We start from the raw sequence: 23,598 nt of genomic DNA on the forward strand, positions 1-23,598 counted from the left end.
GAATCAAACATGCAAAACTGACTCAAGCACATAGCTTTAACACAAACGAAAAAGCCTATGCAGTCCCCCCCCTCCCTCTCGCTCTCTTAAAATTTGCAAAGTATGCTTTATTTCTCTCTTGCTCACTGTGAAACAGAAAAAAATAAAATAAGAATCTACCATTCTCAGGGCCGGTTCAAACAAATCTGGGCCCAAGTACGCTCAGATACCACGGTGAGAGGCACGGTATAACAACCTGAACAGAACAGAATAGAAAGGGCAGTCAATTGGGCCACCGGAAGCAAATACCACAGAGCCCTCTCCTAGCTAGAAAGATGAGACTTTCCACATGGAGCGTGGAATGAGGCCAGGGGAAGCAAACAGCCTGGGTTCCGTCTCTGCCTTTATCTTAGGGGTTGCTAAGGATAAGCCGGCATGGTGGGCTGCTGCTGCTGCGCTCCCACCACTGAAGTCACTGTTACTTACTGGGATGGAGTAAAGCAGGGAGGTGGCAGCAACCTCAGGGCCATGCGGGCACTTTGGTGGAGCCAATCCCTTGCTTCCGAAACTGGTGCATCCACACTGCGACAACTTTGCTGCCACCCTGCTTCCCTCCAGTAAGTGGCAGGGTGTGAGGGAGGACCCCAGAAACCACCCCACTATCTCGGCAGCTCCAGACACCAAGTCCGACTGCTGGCCCAGGTTGTTGTTATCTAGCCTTAGGGCTGACGCAGACTTTCTTTTGCACCACACATTCCAGGCACTTGGAAGCTCTGTGTCTGGGAGGTTTGTTTTTTGTTTTCTCCCTGTGCTTTACACAGGAAAACCTTGAATCGGAGCAAATGGCAATCCGCAGAAAAGCCGGCTGCCATTCGCTCTGTTTCAGTGGTAAAAAGTGGGTTTTCCCAGGGAAAGCACTGGGACAAAGAACCAAAAACACAGCTTGGAAACAGAGCTCTAAAGCCCAGATATATGCCTAGAAACATGGCACGAAAAGAAGACTGGATGAGCCCTTAGTAGCAGATTGCATCTCTCCAGGCTTTCTTTCAGGCAGTGGGCTTTCTTACTCTACCTAGAGGTGGCAGGGATTGAACCTGGGACCTTTTGCATGCAAAGCTTACTCTGTACCGCTGAGCTGTGCAGTTTGTTCTGCAGGAATGCAAATAAGCACCATCCTATCCCAATAAAGGGTTGCCATACTGCAGTTGGCAGCAGTGTCCGGGTGAAAATCGGCAAAACATCTGGGAAAATCTGGACGTATGGCAGCCCAACAGCCTTGAGCAAATTTAGAAAAGCTCAATAACTTTGCCAAAAAAAAAGCGCAACAACCTTTCTATCCGAACTTTCACTGTTTGGAATATGGCAACCCTATCATAATAGGTTAACAGCAAGAGGGTATTAAAGGCACAGGATGGAAAGGAGCCAGAAAGTAGGCGGCCCTTTTAGAGAAAAGGGTACTTATGATGCAGCCCTAATAGGACTTTTTTTATATATTCTTGGGAGATATGACCTGAACGAATTGTTCAGGGCAGACCTTCTGAAATTAAAGGACATGATAATTCATTTCTACTCTTAACAAAACTTAGGTGGAAGCAACCATATGTTTTTCAACTATGGAGCCCAGAAGTTTACTTTTTCTTGTTTTAAAAAAAGAAGGTACGGAGCAGCCGTTGGGGCAGAACTGCAGTGAAATTTATTTCGGGAAGAAGACTTTCCCTCTGGAATGCTAATCCTGCAGAAGCTTGGTGAAGCATGAGGCCCTGGACTGATGCAAACCAGCTGGGATCCTTTCAGATGGTAGCATTTTGTGATTTGTTTGGACCACGTCTCCTGTGATGATCATTTAAAGGCTCTACTTAATTATAAAGGCCTAAGTGGAACATGACAGAACTGGGCTGTCCTGGGTGCAGAAATTCCTCAAGCCCTGACTGGCGAACCTGAGGTTCTGGCCAGGATTTGAGCTGGGGCAAATCCTGGCAAAACAAAAACAAAAAGCCTCAATCTCTCCATTCCTCGTTTGTACAAGAACTTCCTGCTTCGGTGTTGCTGCACCGACTGGTTTGCGCCTTTATGTGAGCATATCTTGCACCGTTTCCCTTTAGCACACAGGAGTTTTGATGGCAATGAAAGATGAACTGAAACGAGGCGAGCGAGATGTGGTCAGCAGAAGGAAAACCCTTTCTCTCGTGACCAGTGGTTGCAGCTCAGGTAGCACTGTCTGAACCGGCCCTGACTGCTCCAAAAGAACAAAACAAAAAACTGACTCAGAAGCATTGCACTGACCAGAAACGAAGACCGTTTCTGGGTCACTGGTTTTATGCCCATACCCCACTCAGTGTGGAGATAGCACGTGTCTTAGTGCTATATGGACAGTTTATATTTATGCTACACAGCAGAACCTCACTAACTTCCTCACTTGCCCACCATGCAGTTCAAAAGGACTTCCCTTCCTTTCCCACGCTGAAGCAAGATTTATGCAAGCAAGGTCTTGTGGATCCATCAAATGCACAACTGCGCCCAAATAAACTGCAGAATATTTCGCTGTAGGGACTACAGGGATAATGGCCACCTAATTCTTGAATGTGTTCTTTCATAAATCGGTTTTGCCCTGTTTACACACATAGTGCACGGGAAATTCACACCAAAATACCTATTTCTAATTGCATTTTCTCATAAAACCTGCAATTCTAAAGCATCTCTACTGAAAATAGTATGTAAAAATTCATATTGTTTTAAGTCATGACCAGATGGATGGGAGGTGGCCTGCTCTTGATGGGGCTACACTCCACCTGAAGGATCAGGTACGCAGCTTGCAGGTACTTCTGCAATCCATTGTTGTCACTTGAGGCTCAGGTGGCCACTAGGTGGCTTCAGCTGGTGGCCTATCTACACCCCTAACGGGACAGGGGTAGCCTCACTTCTGTGATCTGGCAACCTCCAGGTTAGATTACTGCAATACATCATACATGGGGCTGCCTCTGAAGATGGTTTAGAACCTTCAGCTGGTGCAGAATTCAGCAGCCAGGGGCAAGACGGTTTGAGCATATAATCCTGATCCTAGCCTGACTGCACCAGCTGCCAATTAGTTCCCAGGCCCAATTCAAAGTGCTGTTGTTGTTTTTTACATATAAAGCCTTAAACAGCTCAGAACTGCAATACCTGAGGGATCGCCTCTCTCTCTGTATGAACTGACCCATACCCTGCACTCATCATCTGAGGCCCTTCTTTGTGTGCCCCCTCCGTGAGAGGTCCGGAAGGTGGCAACATGGCAACGGACCTTTTCTGCGGTGGCTCCTCGTTTGTGAAATGCTCTCCCCAGAGAGGCTTGCCTGGCGGGTTCACTACAAATCATTAGGTGCCAGATGAAAACTTTTCTCTTCTCCCTGGCCTTTGGCTAATTAAATAACCTATAGCCTTTTAAACTGTGTGCGTGTGAGGGGTTTGTGTGTTATTGTTTTGTTTGTCATTATGGTATATATTCCTGTGCTTTTATATTGTAAACCACCCTGTGATCCTCAGATGAAACGCGGCATATGAATTTAATAAATAAAATAAAAAATAAATGGAATGAATTGCATTGCAAAAATAAAAACCTGAAGCACAACTGTGCTTGGATCTGCATATTAGTCCAAGAGGTGCAAAGCAGGTCAATTGATGCTGTAATTTGCAAAGAACAAATTAATCAAATTTCTTTATTTCACATCAGGCCCATGGACTGTGCCCCAAGCTGAGGTAGGGTTCAAACTAAACTGGGGATTATTATTATTTATTCAATTTATATACCACCCTTTATCAAAAGATCCCAGGGTGGTATGGTCCTCCAAACAAATATTCCTACTTGAATCTCCTGGTTCATTTTTAACTTTTAACATTGCTTGTTAGGGACAAAGTTGGGTTTAGGGATTTTTTTTTGGGGGGGGGAGAAAAGATTTTGTTAATAGAGAAAACTGCACTCTAGATTATTATTATTATTATTATTATTATTATTATTATTATTATTATTATTATTATTATTAAAGCTCCTTTATGCTAAACCAGAACATTTGTCCACGTAGCCCAGTATCATTTACTCTGACTGCGTCAGCTCTTTAAAGTTTCAAGCAAGGATCTTTCCCCAGCTGTACTGCCCTAGACCATTCAATGGGACAAGCTGTGGATTGATCCTGGGGCCTTCTGCATTCAAAGCATATGCTCTACCTGCCAGACATCCAAGATGAAACAGCTTTCAAATCAGGCCTTTTGAGCAGGTGTGATCGCAACTGGAAAGTTTATCATGGGTGGGAGAAGCAGCGCAACGGGATATCAATGCTAAGGCAGGGACCTCAGCCTTAAAGAAGTGGCTCCTATAAAAGCCAATTCTAAAGGAGCTTTCTTGAGATGGTCTGAAAGAGATTCGTTAGGCTACGGATCTAGTTTTGCAGAAGATGACCCTAGCAAAGAACGAAACTCTTTCCAGCTGGACTATACTATACCAGCTTCATAATCCTGCCCCCCGTGTTAGGATTTGCAGGCGTCTGGGATTGGACGTTTGGAATCTGGGGGATAAAGAAAGCAACTCCTGGTCCTGGGTTCAAACCACACCGCTAATACAACTGCATAAAGTGGCCTGAAGCCATGGGGAGGAAACTTTTTCAGTCCAAGGTTGACAGGGGCAGGGGCTGGAGGTAAAAGTAGATGGAACAACAATTGCAATTTTTCTCATTTGCACAGTGGTCCGGTTTCTACATGCACCTGTCCATATACCACATCCATGCAAGCAAGAGGCATGATCAGAGTTCAGGGACAAAATTCAGCCAGGTAAACACACTTGGGGGCAAAGCAGGGCTAGTGAGGGGTGTGGCTTGGGGAGAGGAAGCGTGGCTTAGGGAGATGAGCTGTGGCTTAGGGAGAGGAGGTGTGGCTTGGGGAGCGTTCCAAGGGCCAGTCACATAGGCCTGGACTGCATTTGGCCTCTGGGCCAGAATTTTCCCAGCTACGTCTTAGGCAAACCACTGTTTCTCAGTCTCTGCCAGCTATATGTAGAAGACAGCATGATAGGCTTATTTTACAAGGTGATTTAAATTATGCTTTTTGAGGAAGCGGGGTCCGCCTCATTAAAAAATCGGCTAAATTTGGCTTAACAAGTTGGCTCCACAAAAACGCGAAGGAAACACCAACAGCTTTGCTCTTTGTGTATTATTTATTTACCACGGTGTCACTGTGCTTTGGATGCCGCAGCATCTTATCGAATCCATGTTTTTTTTGGGGGGGGGGTCGCTTTCTGACAACGTAATCCCTCTGGGATCATCAGGACAGCAAACACTGCATGTTGGGGTGCGTCGAACCAAACCCCAAACCCGCCCTCATCCTAAACACTGACTCTTTGATGTCAACAGAAGTCATAAAAATTAACTGCTTGCCTTCCTCCCACCCCACCCCCCTAAAGACCTTGCTTATTTGTAAAACAAAATCGTTCGCTGCGGCTTGGCTAGTTAGGGTGAGTTAATGAGTTTCTGCTGCGGCTTTTCACACAGAAGAACAAAACGGAAAACAAAGACGCGGCAATTCAGGAGAAATAGTTTTTAAAAATGATCAAATACCTTCATTTTCTATATTGTCAACTACGTTGTTGACAAGCTGTATGACAGTCACTATGGAAGCTTGTGGGAGAAGGAGAGCAGAAATAAAGGGAAGGGTAGCTTCATGTTAGTATTTATAACACACAACATTCTAAGGCTAGCAATATTAAATTCTCACAGCGCAGACAGATTTGCTGGGACCAGGGGTGGGTGGGGGAAAGTCTATGGGCATGGGAAGGGGAGGCTGTGGCATTAATGAATTATGTAGCGTCTTGAAGGACATTTCAATTTCAGATAATCCCATACAATTCCACCCCCCCCAAAAAAAAGCAAAGCAAATGGGGATACATTCAAAGGCAGTACTTTCAGAAAGCTCATATGCAGTGATGAATATCAGTTCATAAATTCAGCCTGGATTGTCCAGCAGATTCAATTAAGCAGGACAGTATCTTGCCTACCTGACACTAATCTCTAATTAATCCTCACTTAAAGGCCTCCAAAGGCAAGCTGCTATCCTCCTGGCGACCATTATCTTTTTAGGCAATCACAAGGATATGAGATGGTGTGAAAGTCTTTTGGTCTAAATCTTTTTTCCAATAGGAATGCTTTTACTTTATTATACTGTGCCTACGAGAACAAAGCCCTTGTGGGGGAAACGAACAAATCGAGCGGTTTTAATTAAAAGATCATCACCGAATAGCTTTCGTTTAAGGCAGGGCTAGCCAAAGTGGGGGCTACCACTCCAATCAACCCTAGCTAGTATGGCCAATGGCCATGGATGAGGAGAGTTGGGAGTCCAAAACATCAGGCTACCCTTGATTTAAGGAACTAGCTTTTAAAATCCAGACACTGTTATAGATCAAAGATGGCCACTAGGGGCATCAATGGAGGGGGGGGGAATGACTGACGGCCGCCTCCAAAATTTTCAAGGAGAGGGTTGGGTCGCTTCAAAACTCTGCAGCGGCCACAAGTGCATTCAGCACAGCAAGCTCACCTCACTCGCACATGCCCGTGCATGAGTGACGTCAGCACGTTGCACGGCGCGCGAGCATGTTGCACGGCGTGTGTGCATGCTGTGCCGGTCCCCTTAATTGTGGGGGCGAGCTGGCATGCTTGATGGCCACACTTTCAGCATTGGGGCTGCCGCATTTTCACCAGGTTTTTAGAAGAGGAGCATTTCATCTCAGAAGCAACCGGTGAAGAACTGATGGACTCCTTATCTGTATCATATAGCAACATACAGAGCCAGACAGCTGGAGTGCCATCTAGCCCAGTATTCCCTACTCGGACCAGCAGTGGCTCTCTTGGTTCTCATATGGAGTTATTTTCCAACAACTGTGACCTGACTCTTTAACCCAGTGATGGCCAAACTTGGCCCTCCAGCTGTTTTGGTACTACAACTCCCATCACCCCTAGCTAACAGGACCAGTGGTCAGGGGCATAGCTGTCAAGTTTTCCCTTTTCTCGCGTGGAAGCCTATTCAGCATAAGGGAATTTCCCTTTAAAAAAGGGAGAACTTGACAGCTATGGTCAGGGGTGACGGGAATTGTAGTCCCAAAACAGCTGGAGGGCCAAGTTTGGCCATCACTGCTTTAACCAAATGCAGAATTTTAGAATCTTCTGCACACAGAACGTGTGCTCTGCCACTGATCTGAATTTGTAGAATTTTAAAATATCCTCTCTTCTGCTGATTATTTTGTAGTAGTTTGTAAAAAAAAGTATTTATACCAGAATAGCCGTCTTCAGCATAGCAAACTTTAGGGAAAGCAGGCATGGAGTATTCTTTAAGTCAGTTACCTCTGACTTAAGTCAGTTACCTCTGGCACATAAGAGTAAAGGTAAAGGGACCCCTGACCATTAGGTCCAGTCATGACCGACTCTGGGGTTGCAGCCTTTATCTCGCGTTATTGGCCGAGGGAGCCAGCGTACAGCTTCCAGGTCATGTGGACATCATGACTAAGCTGCTTCTGGCGAACCAGAGCAGCACACAGAAACGCTGTTTACCTTCCCACCGGAGTGGTACCTATTTATCTACTTGAACTTTGACATGCTTTCGAACTGCTAGGTGGGCAGGAGCTGGGACCAGGCAACGGGAGCTCACCCCACTGCGGGGATTCGAACCGCCGACCTTCTGATCGGCAAGCCCTAGGCTCAGTGGTTTAACCCACAGCACCACCCGCGTCCCTTTCTCCGGCACATAGCTGTCCACAACTGATCGTGCTCCTTTCTCTTCCAGCTAGGAGCCATTCCAGGAGAATCTGCATAAAGAGTGGACACACCATGCTATTCAGCATTTCAGTTATCCACAGCACAACAAAGTCTCGTAGAACACCAGTATGCATATAGTACACTCTTGGTGGTAAGTGAGGTCAAAATAGCAGGGGGTAAAGATAGCTATGCTCTTACCATTATCATCGCCAGAGTCTGACTGGTAAGAACTGAGGGACTGGACTTCAGAGTTGCTGCCTTTATTGCTTCCTGAAAAACAGGTCACCTCTTCCACGTCATCTAGACCTTTGCCTAGACATACAAAAGAAAGAAAAGGAAATTGGCGGGGCAGGTACACAAATCTTTTTTGAATCTTATAATGTGCAAGCAAAGCTACTTCAGCTATTATTACTACTACTGTCATATTTAATATATTCACATCCTGCCCATTCCTGCCAAGTTGGAATTCAAGACGGTTTACAACATTTAAAATAATTAATGTTAAGAAACAACCCAGCTTAAAAGATTTTAAAAATAAAAATCTCTCCTCTATGCTCTTTTCACCCCCTTGTGCTGCCTTATCTGCTAAAGGAAAAGAGAAAGACAACGGGAATATTTGGAAGGCTGGTGGTGGCAGAATTCTGACATCCAGATGTGGCCCAAAGTCTGGCAATTAACAACCCGCATTTTAGTGAAATGGTATGTGCATCTGCCTCACCACAAAAATGTGAGTTGTTCTCAGACCACTAAATGTGCAGCCGTAATGCACCCCCCATATTTCCTTTCGTGTTGCATATTTTTAGATTGTGAAGGTGAGGGAAGGGGCTGTGTGTTATTCTCTCTTGATCTGCAAGCCACTCCGGCAGCCATGATGGGAATAAATTAATGAGTGAATGGAGTAAGAGATGGGGGGGGGGGAGAACCCTGTAATCCACATGTTTAGAAAGCTGGCATGAGTTTGAATTTGTTTCACTGTGGTTTTGATTTTCTGTAAGTTACGGCTGCAAAGTTCCTAGTGATAATTTTATTGCTTCTATCTTGTTCGCAAGCCTCTTTTGAGGTTTCTTCCTACAATCGAAGGGGTATATAAAATTTGGCGAAACCAATAAATAAATGTGCCTTTGCCTAAACCACTCACTTTCAGTGCCGTTTTCCCAGGTCTTCCTGATGGAGTCGCAGTCGGAACGGCACGGAGAGACGGCAGGAAGGTTGGGGGCCACACTGCACACTACGACTCCTCGCCTGGCTGTCAGGATCCGAGGAGACTCTGGGTGGAAAGTTGTCATCTCCTGATGCTCCACCCCGAGCCCGTCGACGATCTTGTCCAAATTGTTCCTTGAGTCGCTTTGGAAGCAAGGGGTGTAGGCCATGGGCCTCACGGGGACCTGAGGCGGCCCCACCTCCTGATAAATATTGCGGCCATCCCCGCTGTTCCTCATGTTTTTGAACTGAATCCCGTTGCTCTTGTGAAGCAGAGTGGCAGTCGCCGGGTCTTGCACCAAGGTGATGTTGTTGCGGGAATAGTTCTTCCTGAACACTTTCTTGCGGAACACTACGAAAAGGACGACCAGCAGGAATATGACGAAAAGCACAACAGCGATGCCGATGAGCTCCTCTTTGCCCACGTAAGAATGGCCGGCTTGGATGTTTGGGACGACCACTGGTCTTAGCCCACAGTGCTGGCCCACATATCCTGGAGTGCAGTTGCACAGAAAGGACCCAAATACGTTGACGCAAGAGCCGCCATTTTCGCACTCTTCTCTCTCGCATTCGTTAATATCCTCCTCACACCTGAAGGGGGGGGGAAGTAGGTGGATTTGATCAGGGGTGACATCAGAGGCCACAAGTGACCCTCTAGGAGCATCTCTGCCACCATCGATCAGCCTGGACACTGAGATCCAGCATCGAGGGCCTTCTGGCGGTTCCCTCCCTGCAAGAAGTGAGGTTACAGGGAACCAGGCAGAGGGCCTTCTCGGTGGTGGCGCCTGCCCTGTGGAACGCCCTCCCAACAGATGTCAAGGAGATAAACAACTACTTGACTTTTAGAAGACATTTGAAGGCAGCCCTGAATAGGGAAGTTTTTAATGTTTGCTGTTTTACTGCGATGTGTTTCATTTGTTGGAAGCCACTCAGAGTGGCTAGGACAACCCAGTCAGATGGGCAGCATATTCATCATCATCATGATGGCCCTCAGGATTATCCTCAGGCCACACACCACCCTGAGCCCATCTCCTTCCCCTTGAGTGTTTTCTCATGTGCCCTCAGATCATTACTTTATACACAGAGCAAAGGGCTGATTTAGGCTAGCCTTCCTAAGATGATGTCCTCCTGAACTTTGGACTACAACTCCCATCTTCCCTGACCATTGGCTATCCTGATCGAGGACGATGGGAACTGTAGTCCAAATCATCTGGAGGGCACTGGGTTGGGGAAGGCTGAATTAGGCCAATGGTCCTCTCATTGTGCTTACTTGCATTAACTCTTCAAGGTTTATTTCCCACTTTGCTACAAGATGATGTCGTTTACCGGCGATGCTGGACCTGTAACCTAGGTGCATAGGACCGCATGACCTCCAACACGTCCCCAGGCAGTACAATCATCAAACTTACGTCAATCCCGTTAACCCGCTCTTGCAGTTGCAGATGAAAGCGTTGCCAATGGGATCGCACGAGCCTCCGTTGCGACAAGGATTTGGAAAGCAGGCAGTGATCTCTGACTCGCAGTTTCGCCCGGTGAACTGAGAGAGGCAACTGCACTGGTAACCTAAGGTTTTTTTGTTTAAAAAACGAAACAAAACCCAAACACACAAATCAAGATTGCTCTCCAAACATGATACAGTACAAAAAAAATATCCTTCCAGTAGCACCTTAGAGACCAACTAAGTTTGTAATAGGTATGAGCTTTCGTGTGCATGCACAGTTCTTCAGATACAGTACAGTTTTAGCATTCGTAAGTGGGGCTTTATTTCCCCCTAGTGGCTGGCTTAAGAATGTGGCTCGTTTTGGAGCCATAAAAATCTGCGGCTTTCAGTTGCAAAGTCTGAGGAACAACTTCCCATATTACATCGTTTAAACATAATCTCTGTTTAAGCAAAACGTCATGTCTGAATGACCTTAGCCGACAATGATTTTAGAGATCCCATGTTGATTGCAATCTTTTGTTTAACAAAGAGGTTGAATGACATTTAAGCTTAATATAAAAGAAGACCAATGGGGTGGTGTTTTTTTTTAATTTTTTTTAAAAACCCACAGTGTTTCTTTAACACTATCAAAGAGTAGCCATACTTATGGATAATAGCTGACCCGTCTTATTGCAATGCTCTCTCTCCAGAAGAGGAGTGGGGAACTTGCAGCCCTTCATGTATTGCTAGATTCCAGCTCCCATCAGCCTCCGCGAATGTGGTAAATGGTCAGGAATGATGGGAATTGTGGGTCAACAACACTTCAGGTTAACCGTACCTGTTCTATAACACGCCTGTATAAGTTGTGACCTTCTCCCTAAGCTGAATGCTGTTTTTGCAAGTCTCGGTTTAATAATCAATGTTCTGGTGAGCCATGTATGGGAGGGGTGGGCTATATTTGGCTTAGTGGGTCACAAGCTGGGTCCCGGAGATGAACTGGGGGATTCTCAAAGGCGATTCCAAGAATGCCTTTCAGTTTGGAATTTGCTGCTTGATAATGGCGATAAAAAGCAAGAGAGAACCAGTTTCAAATTGAATGCAAATTCTAGTGGATGCACACGCTGAATTTCACAACAGCTATGTGAAATACAGGAGCTGATTTCATCATCATGTGTGAATGAAAAGTGGGAGAAGCTTCAATGGCCGCAAACAAGTGCCATCAACTACTTGCACAGCTGTTTCCATATTTGGCAGGTGGTGTGTGTTTGCAATGTACAAAAAGGATATTGTACAGAATGTTATTTGCCACCTGCAACTTTTCTGCCAATGGGTGATATCTCGGTAAGTCGTACTCGTTGTAAATCCATTGGAACCAATGGACGTAATTGCACAATGCCCCAAAATATTTTCCCGACATGACAAAAATAAGCACTGCCAATCCATCAGTAGAAATATGGTTTCAAGAGATATTTCATCTTTTATCTCTCAAACTGCACAGAAGCTCCTTCACTGATGAAGTTAAAACAGTGTCTTACACAGGAATCACAAATAGGGCTTGATTCAGTTATTTTATCCTTTTTGCTGAAAACAAATGTACTTAAGGGCTTAAATCCACAAACCAGTTAACTGGAGAACTCTGAATTAAGTATCCTTTAATTCCATCAAGCAACCAAATACAATGCTTTGGTTTAAATCTTTTCGGAAAGGAAACAGAGGCTTACTTTCTGAAGTGAAATAAATGAACACCTTTGCTTCCTGCGTGCTATTTTTGGGCTGATTCATACATGACATTATTTATTTGTTTGCACCTGAGATGTACACTTGACCAGATGAAGTGTGAACAACAAGAGAAGAGAAGAAACTTGTGTTTACAGACATGTGTACCACCCATGTGGCCACCTCATGAGAAGAGAAGACTCCCTGGAAAAGACCCTGATGTTGGGAAAGATTGAGGGTACTAGGAGAAGGGGACGACAGAGGACGAGATGGTTGGACAGTGTTCTCGAAGCTACGAACATGAGTTTGACCAAACTGCGGGAGGCAGTGCAAGACAGGAGTGCCTGGTGTGCTCTGGTCCATGGGGTCACGAGGAGTCGGACACGACTAAATGACTCAACAACGTACCACCCATACCCTTGCATTAGGGGGCAGGGGAGTTTTAGAAATTTGACCTTTCTGACTATTGATATAAATTGATATGTGAATCTGAGCTTAGATATCCATTGGGTTTTGGATTTTTTGAATGTTCCAACAAAATTCTCATCTTAAAAAAAAGTATTAAAACGAATGCTTGGAATCATAGAATCCTAGAGTTGGAAGGGACCCCCCAGGGGTCATCTAGTTCAACCTTCTGCAATGCAGGAATCCCAGATAAAGCATCCATGACAGGTGGCCACCCAACCTCTGCTTAAAAACCTCCAAGGAAGGAGAGTGGGCTTTTTAAAAAATTGCAATATTCCGAGGGAAAACCTGTTTTTATTTTTGCCCCTCTAAATCTAACATTTTACACGAGGACTTTTAAAAGCAGCATTCGCAGATTAAGGTGGAAATGGGACAGAACAGACTATGGGACTCACTTCTAGAGAGGAGGCAGTGATAGTCACCAACCTGGATGGCTTTATAGAGGGATGGCTTTATGGGGGGGGGGAGGCTTTCAATGGCTACTAGCCTAATGGCCATGTTCTGCCTCTATTGTCAGAGGCAATATGCCTCTGGATACCTGAGTTGCTGGGGACTGCAGGTGGGCAGAGTGTTGCTGTGCTCCTGTCCTGCTTAAAGACTTCCCACAGGCCAGTCAGAACAGGATGCTGGACTAGAAAGGCCATTGGCCTGATCTGGCAGGCTCCTCTTATGACATGTCCCTGGTTCACAGTGACTGAGTAATGTGTGGAAAGGCCTTCAGTCCTGTTCTACCGCGGCTGCTGCCAGCATCTCTTCCGGCAAAGGCAATCCTCTGCCACACACGACTGCAGTTTAAGGGCACCTGTCAAAGTGCAGAGACCTTGCACCCAGCCCCATTTAATTAGTATGCTCTTTCTGTCCCCAGGGGACAGAATCACACTTCAGAATGACCTTCACAGATTAGACAACTGGGCCAAAGCAAACAAGATGAATTTTAACAAGGAGAAATGTAAAGTACTACACTTGGGCAAAAAAAATGAAAGGCACAAATACAGGATGGGTGACGCCTGGCTTGAGAGCAGTACATGTGAAAAGGATCTAGGAGTCTTGGTAGACCACAAACTTGACATGAGTCAGCAGTGTGATGCAGCAGCTAAAAAAGCCAATGCAATTCTGGGCTGCATCAATAGGAGTATAGCATCTAGATCTAGGGAAGTAATAGTACCACTGTATTCTGCTCTGGTCAGACATCACCTGGAGTACTGTGTCCAGTTCTGGGCACCACAGTTCAAGAAGGATACTGACAAGCTGGAATGTGTCCAGAAGAGGGCAACCAAAATGGTCAAAGGCCTGGAAACGATGCCTTATGAGGAACGGCTTAGGGAGCTGGGTATGTTAAGGGGTGATATGATAGCCATGTTCAAATATATAAAAGGATGTCATATAGAGGAGGGTGAAAGGTTGTTTTCTGCTGCTCCAGAGAAGCGGACACGGAGCAATGGATTCAAACTACAAGAAAGAAGAGTCCACCTAAACATTAGGAAGAACTTCCTGACAGTAACAGCTGTTCGGCAGTGGAATTTGCTGCCAAGAAGTGTGGTGGAGTCTCCTTCTTTGGAGGTCTTTAAGCGGAGGCTTGACAGCCATATGTCAAGAATGCTTTGATGGTGTTTCCTGCTTGGCAGGGGGTTGGACTGGATGGCCCCTGTGGTCTCTTCCAACTCTATGATTCTATGATTCTAATGGGCAGAGGGTCGCTTGGGCTAACAAATTTATTTTGCTTTGGAACTAGGGATGGGAGGTGGGGGGAGGGGGCGGGAGAGGAAAGGAAAAAAGAGTGGCCACATCGATGTCACAGCAGATTGCTTTATAGATTGGCTGGCGCATAGTTAGGGCCCATTGCTTTAGAATTATGGCACCATAACAATCCTTTATTTACATATACTGCTGAGACAGTGGGAAAAAAACCCCGAGCAAATAGATTTCCTAACGAGAGAAAAAAGAGAGAGAGCCTGCATGCAGAAATATCCCCCCAGGGTGCTCGCTTTCCAGCGGCAGCGGCAGCAACAAGGAACGCATGGAAGCCTAAGTAGCTTTGGAGCAGAGAATGGAGAGGCAAGCCATTCCACCGCAGAGCTGTTTATATGCCTCTCCTAATAAAATGAACCCATCATTTGGAGATGTATTCACGCAGCCCTTTCCCCTCCCAGCAGCCAATGTAAATTTGAAATATCTAACTCTGCCTGGGGGGAGGACAGAAGGGGGAAATTATCCTAAAGTGATTTGTTAGAAAGGTTTCAATTTGCACATCACGCTATTTGCTGACTGGTCGTGTAAATAGACTCCAGCGAAATCAATAGGAAGAGGAGCCTGGTTTCCTCCTTTTACTTAGTTTATTCATGCGGTGAATGCTTGACCTAATTTATTATACGCCGTCCAAGTTAAAGTTAGGCATTTTATTTTATCCTCACTCCCCAGGGACGTAAATAATCTTGTTTAGCAATTTTCTTGAAAGCTTCTACATCTTTTGAATTATTACCCTTCTTTCCTTGCTGGGTCCTGCTACGTGCTCTCTTTCCTCAACCTCCTATTTGCAGATAAAGAGCCGTTAAACATACAAGTTAGCCCCAACATGCGCCCTGATGCCTCATATTAAATTCCAAGCCTGCTGTCTTTACTTGTTTAATGTGCTAAAGCTTTTACATTCACTACCTTTCAGCTCTCTGGGCACTATCTTCAGTTCAGCTGACGTGCCCTCAAGCTCAGTCCCTGCTAAACCAAAGCAAATGAGAAAGGAGTCAGTGTTAATATTTGTACTGCAGAGGGATTTTCTCAACCAAACAGGGAAGAACTAGTGAGATTGGGAATCAGGGTCATGCAGGACGGCTACTGAGCAGTGTCCTGGCAATGTTGAAGTGTCCCCTGAACCTCTATAGTATACGATAGCTCAGTTGGTTGGAGCGTGGTGCTGATGATACCAAGGTTGCAGGTTCGATCCCCAATAAGGGGCAGCTGCATATTCCTGCATGGCAGGGTCCCTCTCAACTCTGTGATTCTATGGTTTCCTGCATCCTTGTGTGGGAAAAGTGTCCTGTGTACAGCAACAGTTTGAGAAGGGCTCCTGGACAGGTCAATCGACTGATGGAAGGGGAAATGCGGGTGATGGGAAATTCAAATTCAGTTCCTGGGTGGTTCAGGACGCGAATGCCCTCTCGCGGGCCAAGACTCAGAGCCAGTCTGAACATTGCAACAAATTGCATATTTTGTGTGCCCCATGTCTAGGCATAGCATTGCTGTTGTAATATCTGCAGAGCAACTTCTTCTAATAGGGAACCCAAGTGGTGAGTGCCAACAGACTAGGAGCTGATATGAGACCACTGAGAAGGAAGAGACAGGCATCAAGGGAACCCCGAAATTTGCAACGGTAGAAAAGCAAACATAAGGCAAAAAACTAAGGGGGAAACTCCTCCTTCCCCAGTAGCTGAATGAGGACTGCGTATGTTCAATAGCCATGTAATGTTGAGTGGAAGTTGGAGGAGAAAAAATGGTGGGGAATTGGGGAGTGATTCCCCGCTTCAGTTCCCTGCATCTTACTCATATCCTGCAGGACAGCACTGTTGGCTGCCTGGAACCCTGAAGAGGAGCACTCTCCTCTTAGAGAGGAGGATAGGCAGCCATGTTTTGTTGCAGGTCCCAGGTGTATAAGCGAGATGAGCAACGTTCAGTTGCACATCCAGCTTGTGAATCTTAGCTACACAAGTTTCTCTTTGTGATATTGCGGCAGATGACAAACTGGGAATGCGAAATAGATGCATCTGTCGCTGTGCGCCTGCAGACACACCTTAGGCTCGCACGAGGATGCATCAGCACAGTGGAATCCTGAGTGCTTGGACTTGCACTGCAACCCAAAGCAAGAATCATGGAATTGCTGAGTTGGAAGGGACCCCGAGGGTCTTCTAGTCCAACCCCCTGCAATGCAGGAATCTCAGAAGCTCAGAAGGCATTCTCAGACAAAGAAGCAATAAGCATATGTATGCATGTAGGTAGGTGTGTGTGTATATATTTCTGTGATTAACAAAACAGGGATTTTATTTTTGTGGTGAAACATTTCCGCCTTCATCAGTGTATGTGTGTTTCTTTTTTTAATCAGAGCAGCTGACGAAGGTGGAAATGGAAACGTTTTGCCATATAAATATCTGTTTTGTTAATCACAGCAACGTACGTATATATTATTTTAGTGATTAACCAAATCCCCAAAGTGATCAAGAGCAAGTTTGTGTGAAGAGCTATTTGATGCTTAGCTCTTTATCTCTATATGTGGGGCAATCCTATCTCAGCGATGTTTTTGATTAGGACAAGGGAGCTATTGGGTCTGAGGTCATGGTTCTATGGACCAGTTCACATTTAAAGTGACCCGCAAACAGCAGCCAGGCAGAAGAAGGTCATTTGTAAGAATTGTACACATACCTCCACTTCTTCCAGGATACAGTGGACCCTCTGTAACCAGAGGCGCCGCTTCTGCGCACGCACATGGTGGGATAGAACACTTCTGTGCATGTGCAGGGCGCGCAGAGCACTTATGCGCATGCGGTGAAACCTGGAAAAACACTTCCAGGTTTGCCGCTTTCGTAACCCAGAGAGGTATGTAACCCGAGGGTCCACTGTATGTTTGCAACAGCTATATATGGCACTTCCATTTGGATGTATTCATTCTTACGAAGGCCTCCTTTGCTGCCACAAACTTAAGTTGTGACCCAGCCTACTTGGCTCCGGAAATGCTTCCACACAGTCTGCCATAATGGCCAAACGACCCGAGAATGCTATTGATCAGAGCCGGAAGGGATGCAGCAAGATGTTGCTAATTGAAACGAGGCAGATTATTAAGCTGGTAGTTCTGTGCCAAGAAGGAAGCAGAGGCTGTTTCCAACCCATTCCTTAGTTCAACAAAAACCTCTCTCTCTCTTTCAACACCCCCCAAACGGTGACTGCTGGCATGAGAAACTTAAAGCTCAACTAATCTCCCTCCCTGCCACCTCTGGAAATGTAAGGCTGAATGCAAGATATTCACCACCAGATGGCACACTCAGACAAGTCCCTCCATTCTGGCACGGGCTCCTCTCGCAGGCGTCCGGATACAGCACACAGCCCAGCTTCAGCTCGGTCAGGCCGACCACCTCTGCAAAGCTGCTGCGCTTGTTCTGCAGCGGCAGCTCGTTGTTGTTGAGGACGACGGAGTCCAAGCAGCCCTGGAAGCCGCTCGAGACCTGCGTCGCCCTCTTGTCCGTCAGGCTCCGGACATTGTCCACTTGCACCTGGGCGCCGAAGTAAACTGAGCTGTCGGTGCTGAGCGTCTGGAAGTAGAGCGGGGCTTTGCGGCGCTCCACATAGCTGTCGTCGAGCGACAGGCTGGTGAAATTCCGGTTCAGCTCCAGGAAGACCGAGTGCCAGCTCCCATCATTAACAGCCCTGCCGGAAATCCCCAAGATGCCCGGGCCGGTTCCGCAGTCCAACTGGAACCACAGTTTGCCATCCACAATCTGCAACGGGAAAGCGGAAATGTCAGGACAACGAAGCTTGCCGCGGCACCACAAGCCCTTAGATTTGTTCCGTAATGCAATGTGGTCAGCATCAGCAGTGTGCGCAAACATTCTGCTGTTACTGATCACAGCAGGATGGTGGTTACATTTAAGTGAGCTTATACCTGCAAAGTACAGGCATCCACACTTACATATGTGTTGCTGGGAAATAAATAAATAGGTTCACACCTGGAAATGGTGAGAGAGAGCGCTGGAGGGCGAGGAGACCCTCCCTGGAGCCCAAAGAGGATGTCAGTGAGGGTGGAGGAAGCCCCAAACAGACTGGAGGTGCAGCGGGCCTTTTTTTTTACGTTGCTCAGCCTAACAGCTGACGTGTGGGGTAGTGCAGCAGCAACAGTCACTTTCCCACACGTCATCCAGCCTCCTGCCGGCCCCAGAGCTTCAATTCTAGTTGTGGATATTTTTGGATACAGTACTTTTTTGCATTGATTGGAGAGCGGCAGAGAGGGCGTTTAAAGGGTTCTCTCCACTTTATGCAATTTCACTTATGCGTGTGGGGGCCTGGAACGTAACCCCAATGTTAGTGTGTGTGTGTGTGGGGGGGCCTGCATAGGGATTCTACACCAGCAACTTCTGTGCGTTAGGTTGCTTAGGGATATATTCGCATGTACTGATCGGTGCAGGACTAGCTACCGTTGAAGACTCCATTGCCATGACAATTTATTTTTAGCAGTTGACTTTATAACACCATCTCTGCACTTCCTGAGCTGAAGAAGCCTTCACCGCCCCTTTGCCTTTGTCTGCGTGTCTCTGCTATCTGACTCATCTTTGCCTCTATACAACAGGGCAAACCCTATTGCTCTTAGAACATGGGTCCCCCCCCCCTTGCTTCCAGCCTTCCTGCTACAACTTTCTAGTGTCCCTCTCAGTCACTCATATTGCTTCTTCTCACTCTGCTAATAACCAGAATAACCAGAGCTGGCCTCTGCCTGTTTACAGAACATTGCATTACATTGTGAATAGACTGCAATATTGCAATGACAGCAGGAAGCAGCAGCTGGCAAACATTCTAAAAATGACCTAACCAAATGGCTTGTGACTAGTGATGCCCAAGCCACACATGGACTGGCTGAGAAACAACCTTAGCTGTCCCTGTCCCACACGTCCCGTCCCACCACACAAGTTGGGAAATGGGTCTAGTTCCTCCTAGATCCCTTGCCCTCAACTGACAGCTTTTGCAAGGCCAAGGGTGGACTAGGCAGTCCTTCTCCTGGCTCTGCAAAAGTTTTGCTTTAGGGGGTTTGAGCTTGGAGAGTGGGGTGATGATAAGCCAAGGATTCTTTTGCAGCTTGAATTTTAATTCGATTTGGAGAAGAACTCCAATGCTCATCTCTTCTTTGGGGTGAGAATTACTAGCCTAGGCTATGATATCTGGGGCCAAGTGTGCCGTAATTCAGTGACGTATCTAGTTGTAACCCATTTGTAGTCATAACGAACAAGAAAGAAAGAGATGTACAAGCCCGGTTCGGACACTTACTGGACCGGGGCTGCAATCTGTGTGGAAGAGGACCAGCTATGCTTCCCTCCTTTCCACCACATATGTAACGTCACATGAGTGACGGGGTCCTCATGGCAGCCCATATACACTGTCAAAAAAAGGGGAAGAAATGACAACAGAAATGGTACACAGTGGTACCATTTCTGTTGTCATTTCTTCCCCTTTTTGACAGTGTGTTTAGGATTTTGTATGGAGCAGCTTGCAATGTGTCATGTATGCCCACCCTTTTAAGCTCATGGGCCCATTTGGATTTGTGACTGAGTGCTGTGAGTTCACCTCCACCCACTCCTGGTTCAGCACCCCACTGTAAAGACATTACAGTGGAACCTCAGTTTACGAACACCTCGGTTTACGAATTTTCGATTTGGAGAAGAACAGTGTATATGGGCTGCCATGCAGCACTGGTCCAATAAGTGTCTGGAACGGATTAATTCACTTTCCATTACTTTCAATGGGAAAGTTCGCTTCAGTTTATGAACGCTTCAGTTTATGAACAGACTTCCGGAACCAATTACGCCCATGCTTTGGGTTAAGTACGCTTCAGGTTGAGTACTCCGCGGACCCGTCTGGAGCGGATTAATCCACTTTCCATTACTTTCAATGGGAAAGTTCGCTTCAGTTTATGAACGCTTCAGTTTATGAACAGACTTCCGGAACCAATTGTGTTCATAAACCGAGGTACCACTGTAAAAGGAAAGGTACACAGTGTATGTCGCTTTCCCAATGGGTCACATCTAGTAGAATTAACCCAAACCTTTGATGGGCAGATAGAGGTGAAAAAGGAAGTGGGATAGAGTGTTGCTTTTTCCAATTTCCTTTTTCAGGTCTATGTACTTCTCAAGGGAGAAAAAGGCAATTGCTCTCATCACCTTGTGACCAAGGGTACTGTGTGTGTGGAGGAGACTAAAAGGTTTTGTGGGTGCAAAGAGCATATCTCAAGAGCATGGCAGAAGTGGGGGTGGGCATGCCCTTTCTCCTCCATCACAGAATTTGCAGCACCTGCCCAATAAGCATTTCAAGCAGACCTCAGGTTCTGTCTTAGGAGAGGAAAAATGAGGTTGAACCTACATATGTGATACTCCCACACAGCTGGCAGCCGAGGACAAACCCAAAAGCAAGCAGACAAAGAGGGACTTGAGGCTTTGCTGAATGCCGAGGGAACAGATTGCAACCTGTACGCGAAGAAGCACATCAGCTGCCTTTCCACCTGGCCATTATGCAAATCTACCAGAACCCTCTGTGTTTTCATGTCCTCTTCTTCCCTTACCATCCCATCCCTTTTATGCCACATCTGCTAGATTGTAAACCGTTCTGGCAGCCATTCTGCCTATTTCATCCTTCATGCAGTACAAAATAGAATTTTTAAGTGGTTCATAAATAAGAAGAATGAGGAAAGCCTGTGGCAGGTTCAAGGGTGGACGGCAGCGCTGAGGACACCACCGTTCCTGGCCAGGATAGCTGTCTGCTGATGCAACTTGCAGCCTGGAAACAGTTTATGGTCCTTAAGAGCAGCAAAGGCAATATGGGAGAGACCCTGTTTCCTGTGATGGTGGTGCTGCCTCCCTTCAAGCAGGCTTGCAGGGTTTGGGTTAAACCAGAGCCTAGGGCTTGCCGATCAGAAGGTCGGCGGTTCGAATCCCCGCAACGGGGTGAGCTCCTGTTGCTCAGTCCCTGCTCCTGCCAACCTAGCAGTTTGAAAGTGTGTCAAAGTGCAAGTAGATAAATAGGTACCACTCCGGCGGGAAGGTAAACGACGTTTCTGTGCACTGCTTTGGTTTCGCCAGAAGCGGCTTAGTCATGCTGGCCACATGACCTGGAAGCTGTACGCCGGCTCCTCGGCCAATAAAGCGAGATGAGCGCAGCAACCCCAGAGTCGTCCGCGACTGCACCTAACGGTCAGGGGTCCCTTTACCTTTACCTTACCTTGCAATGAAGGTTTCATTAGAAAAAAAGAGTGGGAAGGAAATACCACAGGTGCCAAAAGCAGTATCATTCCCGTCTCAACACCGCCATTGTCCCTAGCCACAGTTGCAAGAGAGCCATTTAAGAACGCAAGCGAGTAAGAAGAGCTTAGCTAGATCAGAACAAAAGCCTATCTAGTCCAGGATTCTGTTCTCACAGTGACCAACTAGATGCCTAGGGGAAGTCTTTAAATAGAACCCAGATACTGCAGTGATTATCAGCAACTGGTTTTCAGCCGCTGCGGTTCTCAGCAAACTGGTACTCACACAACTGCCTGCAACACAACCTGCAAACACCCAAACACCTTAGAGGATAAAAAAGAAGAAGCTGTGCTACTGCTGCTGCTAATGGAGTGCCACACTCTTGAGAATTTCTCCTTTCCCTGGATAAATTTTGTGAAGTGGTCACTCCAAACCAATAGGCTAGAGAATTCTGAGAGGCTACTTGGAGACAGCTATACCTACCAGCATTCTCCCTCCTTTTTTGCCGTTCTTCCACTGTTTGTTGCCTGGTGTATTTGCTGTCTCAACTACTCTTGCAAATAAATATTTAGGAACCCCCACTTTCTGTTTGTTGCACTGTTCTGGGTCCATATAATTTTTTTCTGGGGGTGGGGGTGGGGGTTGAAGACTAAGAGGTGGGGCAAGCACTATGTAAGCACCAGGTGTGGGGAACCACAAACCTGGGGGCCAAATATGGCCCTCAGGGCCTCCATATATGGCCCTTGAGACTCTGCCCAGGATACCTGGGTGCCAGAAGCAGGCCAGTAATAACTCACTTGCCGTAAGTGAAGTTAACTTTTTATTTTAAAAAAAACCCACAGGCCTAGTGAGCATAGCAACTCTTCATGGCAGAACTTGCCCCAATGAGGCAGTTGTGGGGGGCTAAAGGCCCCCGCCTTCCCACAGTTGCCTAAGCCTCCTCCTCCTCTGGGTCCTTCCCAAGCAATCTGAGACTATGCTGAGGTGCATGTCTCATCTCTGTCTCTTGGCCCTCCCCCTCCTCTCCAGCCTCTTCTGCTTCTGAGTCTGGACTGCTCTCTGCCCCAGCCTCTTCCTGCCCACTAAACCCTGTTACCTCTTCAGCTTCTGACTCCTCTTCGTCCCAGTCTTTTCCTTCTGACCCCTCATCATCGTCCCACCACCACTCCTCTGCATCCAGCCAGTCCATGACATCACGCCACTCACCTGCTTTCCTCAAGAGATTCAACCTGACTAGAATATGCCCTTGAAATGTAGCAATATGTCTTGGCTGCCTAGACGGAGGGGGGTGGTATGTCTGGCTGCAGCTGCTGGGGCGATAGCTACTACAGATATATGGGCACCAGAAAGCTGGGGAAAATTCCCCTCCCCTGATATACCTAGATGTGCATCCACATAAAACCTCATTATCCTGACCAAGCAGCAGAGTATGAAGCAACCACTAAGGGGATATACAAATTGGCACGCTTGAACGGCTTCCCCAAATAAGCAAAGCGAGATGAATGGGCATCGTATATCATTTTAGAATATTAGCCTGGATAAGGTGCTTGGATGTCATCCATTTCTGCATATCAACACAGGCAATGAAACCATCAAACGGTCCTTTTGGGACCTCCCTAGACTTGCAAAGTCCATCTGCAGTCACAGCTCATGAATACAAAACGGTGTCTGCCCATCCATCCAGGGGAATATTTAGTTAGCGGGATTGCATTTCAGGTTCATTTGGGTGAAATGTTAGGTTTAATTAAAATATTACTTTCTCCAGCTCCTGCCGCACCTGGGATCACGTCCAAGGCTTCTTGTAGCTGAAGCAATGGGAGTTTCAGGCGACTCTTCACGGGGGTAACGTATGGCAGCCTCACAATTTTCAGTATTGAATTTTACTCGGCGAGGCCACATATACATTACCCAGTGCCTCTGATGCCAAGGACAGAGAAACAAAGATTTTTTTCATGCATTCTGGCTCCCACATGAAAACACAGGTTCTGCTAGCCCTGCACTGTCGGATGAAGATCCAGAGTTCTGAAGCTCTGTGCAAACGGGCTCTCAGAATTGCTCCACCATGCTTTTTAGG

The 23,598-nt window shown here is 46.6% G+C and overlaps 1 protein-coding gene across 5 annotated transcripts in view; it reads right to left on the reverse strand.

Annotated features, from left to right (window-relative positions):
* FAT3 (FAT atypical cadherin 3) overlaps window positions 1-23,598 on the reverse strand; it is a 452,709-nt gene that overhangs the window by 6,451 nt on the left and 422,660 nt on the right. For 2 of the 5 annotated variants that reach the window (XM_035116283.3, XM_035116282.3), the window contains exons 22-25: window positions 17,555-18,023; window positions 10,355-10,508; window positions 8,884-9,536; window positions 7,944-8,057 (exon numbers count right to left, since the gene is read on the reverse strand). In XM_035116283.3, coding sequence (XP_034972174.3) covers window positions 7,944-8,057; window positions 8,884-9,536; window positions 10,355-10,508; window positions 17,555-18,023 — 1,390 coding nt within the window. Of the gene's footprint in view, window positions 1-159; window positions 236-5,558; window positions 5,619-7,943; window positions 8,058-8,883; window positions 9,537-10,354; window positions 10,509-17,554; window positions 18,024-23,598 lie in introns of all 5 variants that reach the window. The other 3 variants (XM_035116284.3, XM_035116279.3, XM_035116285.3) reach the window with 3 other exon arrangements.

The sequence above is a fragment of the Zootoca vivipara genome, chromosome 4, assembly GCF_965207765.1.
Source record: "Zootoca vivipara chromosome 4, rZooViv2.hap1.1, whole genome shotgun sequence".
NCBI classification, from domain to species: domain Eukaryota; kingdom Metazoa; phylum Chordata; class Lepidosauria; order Squamata; family Lacertidae; genus Zootoca; species Zootoca vivipara.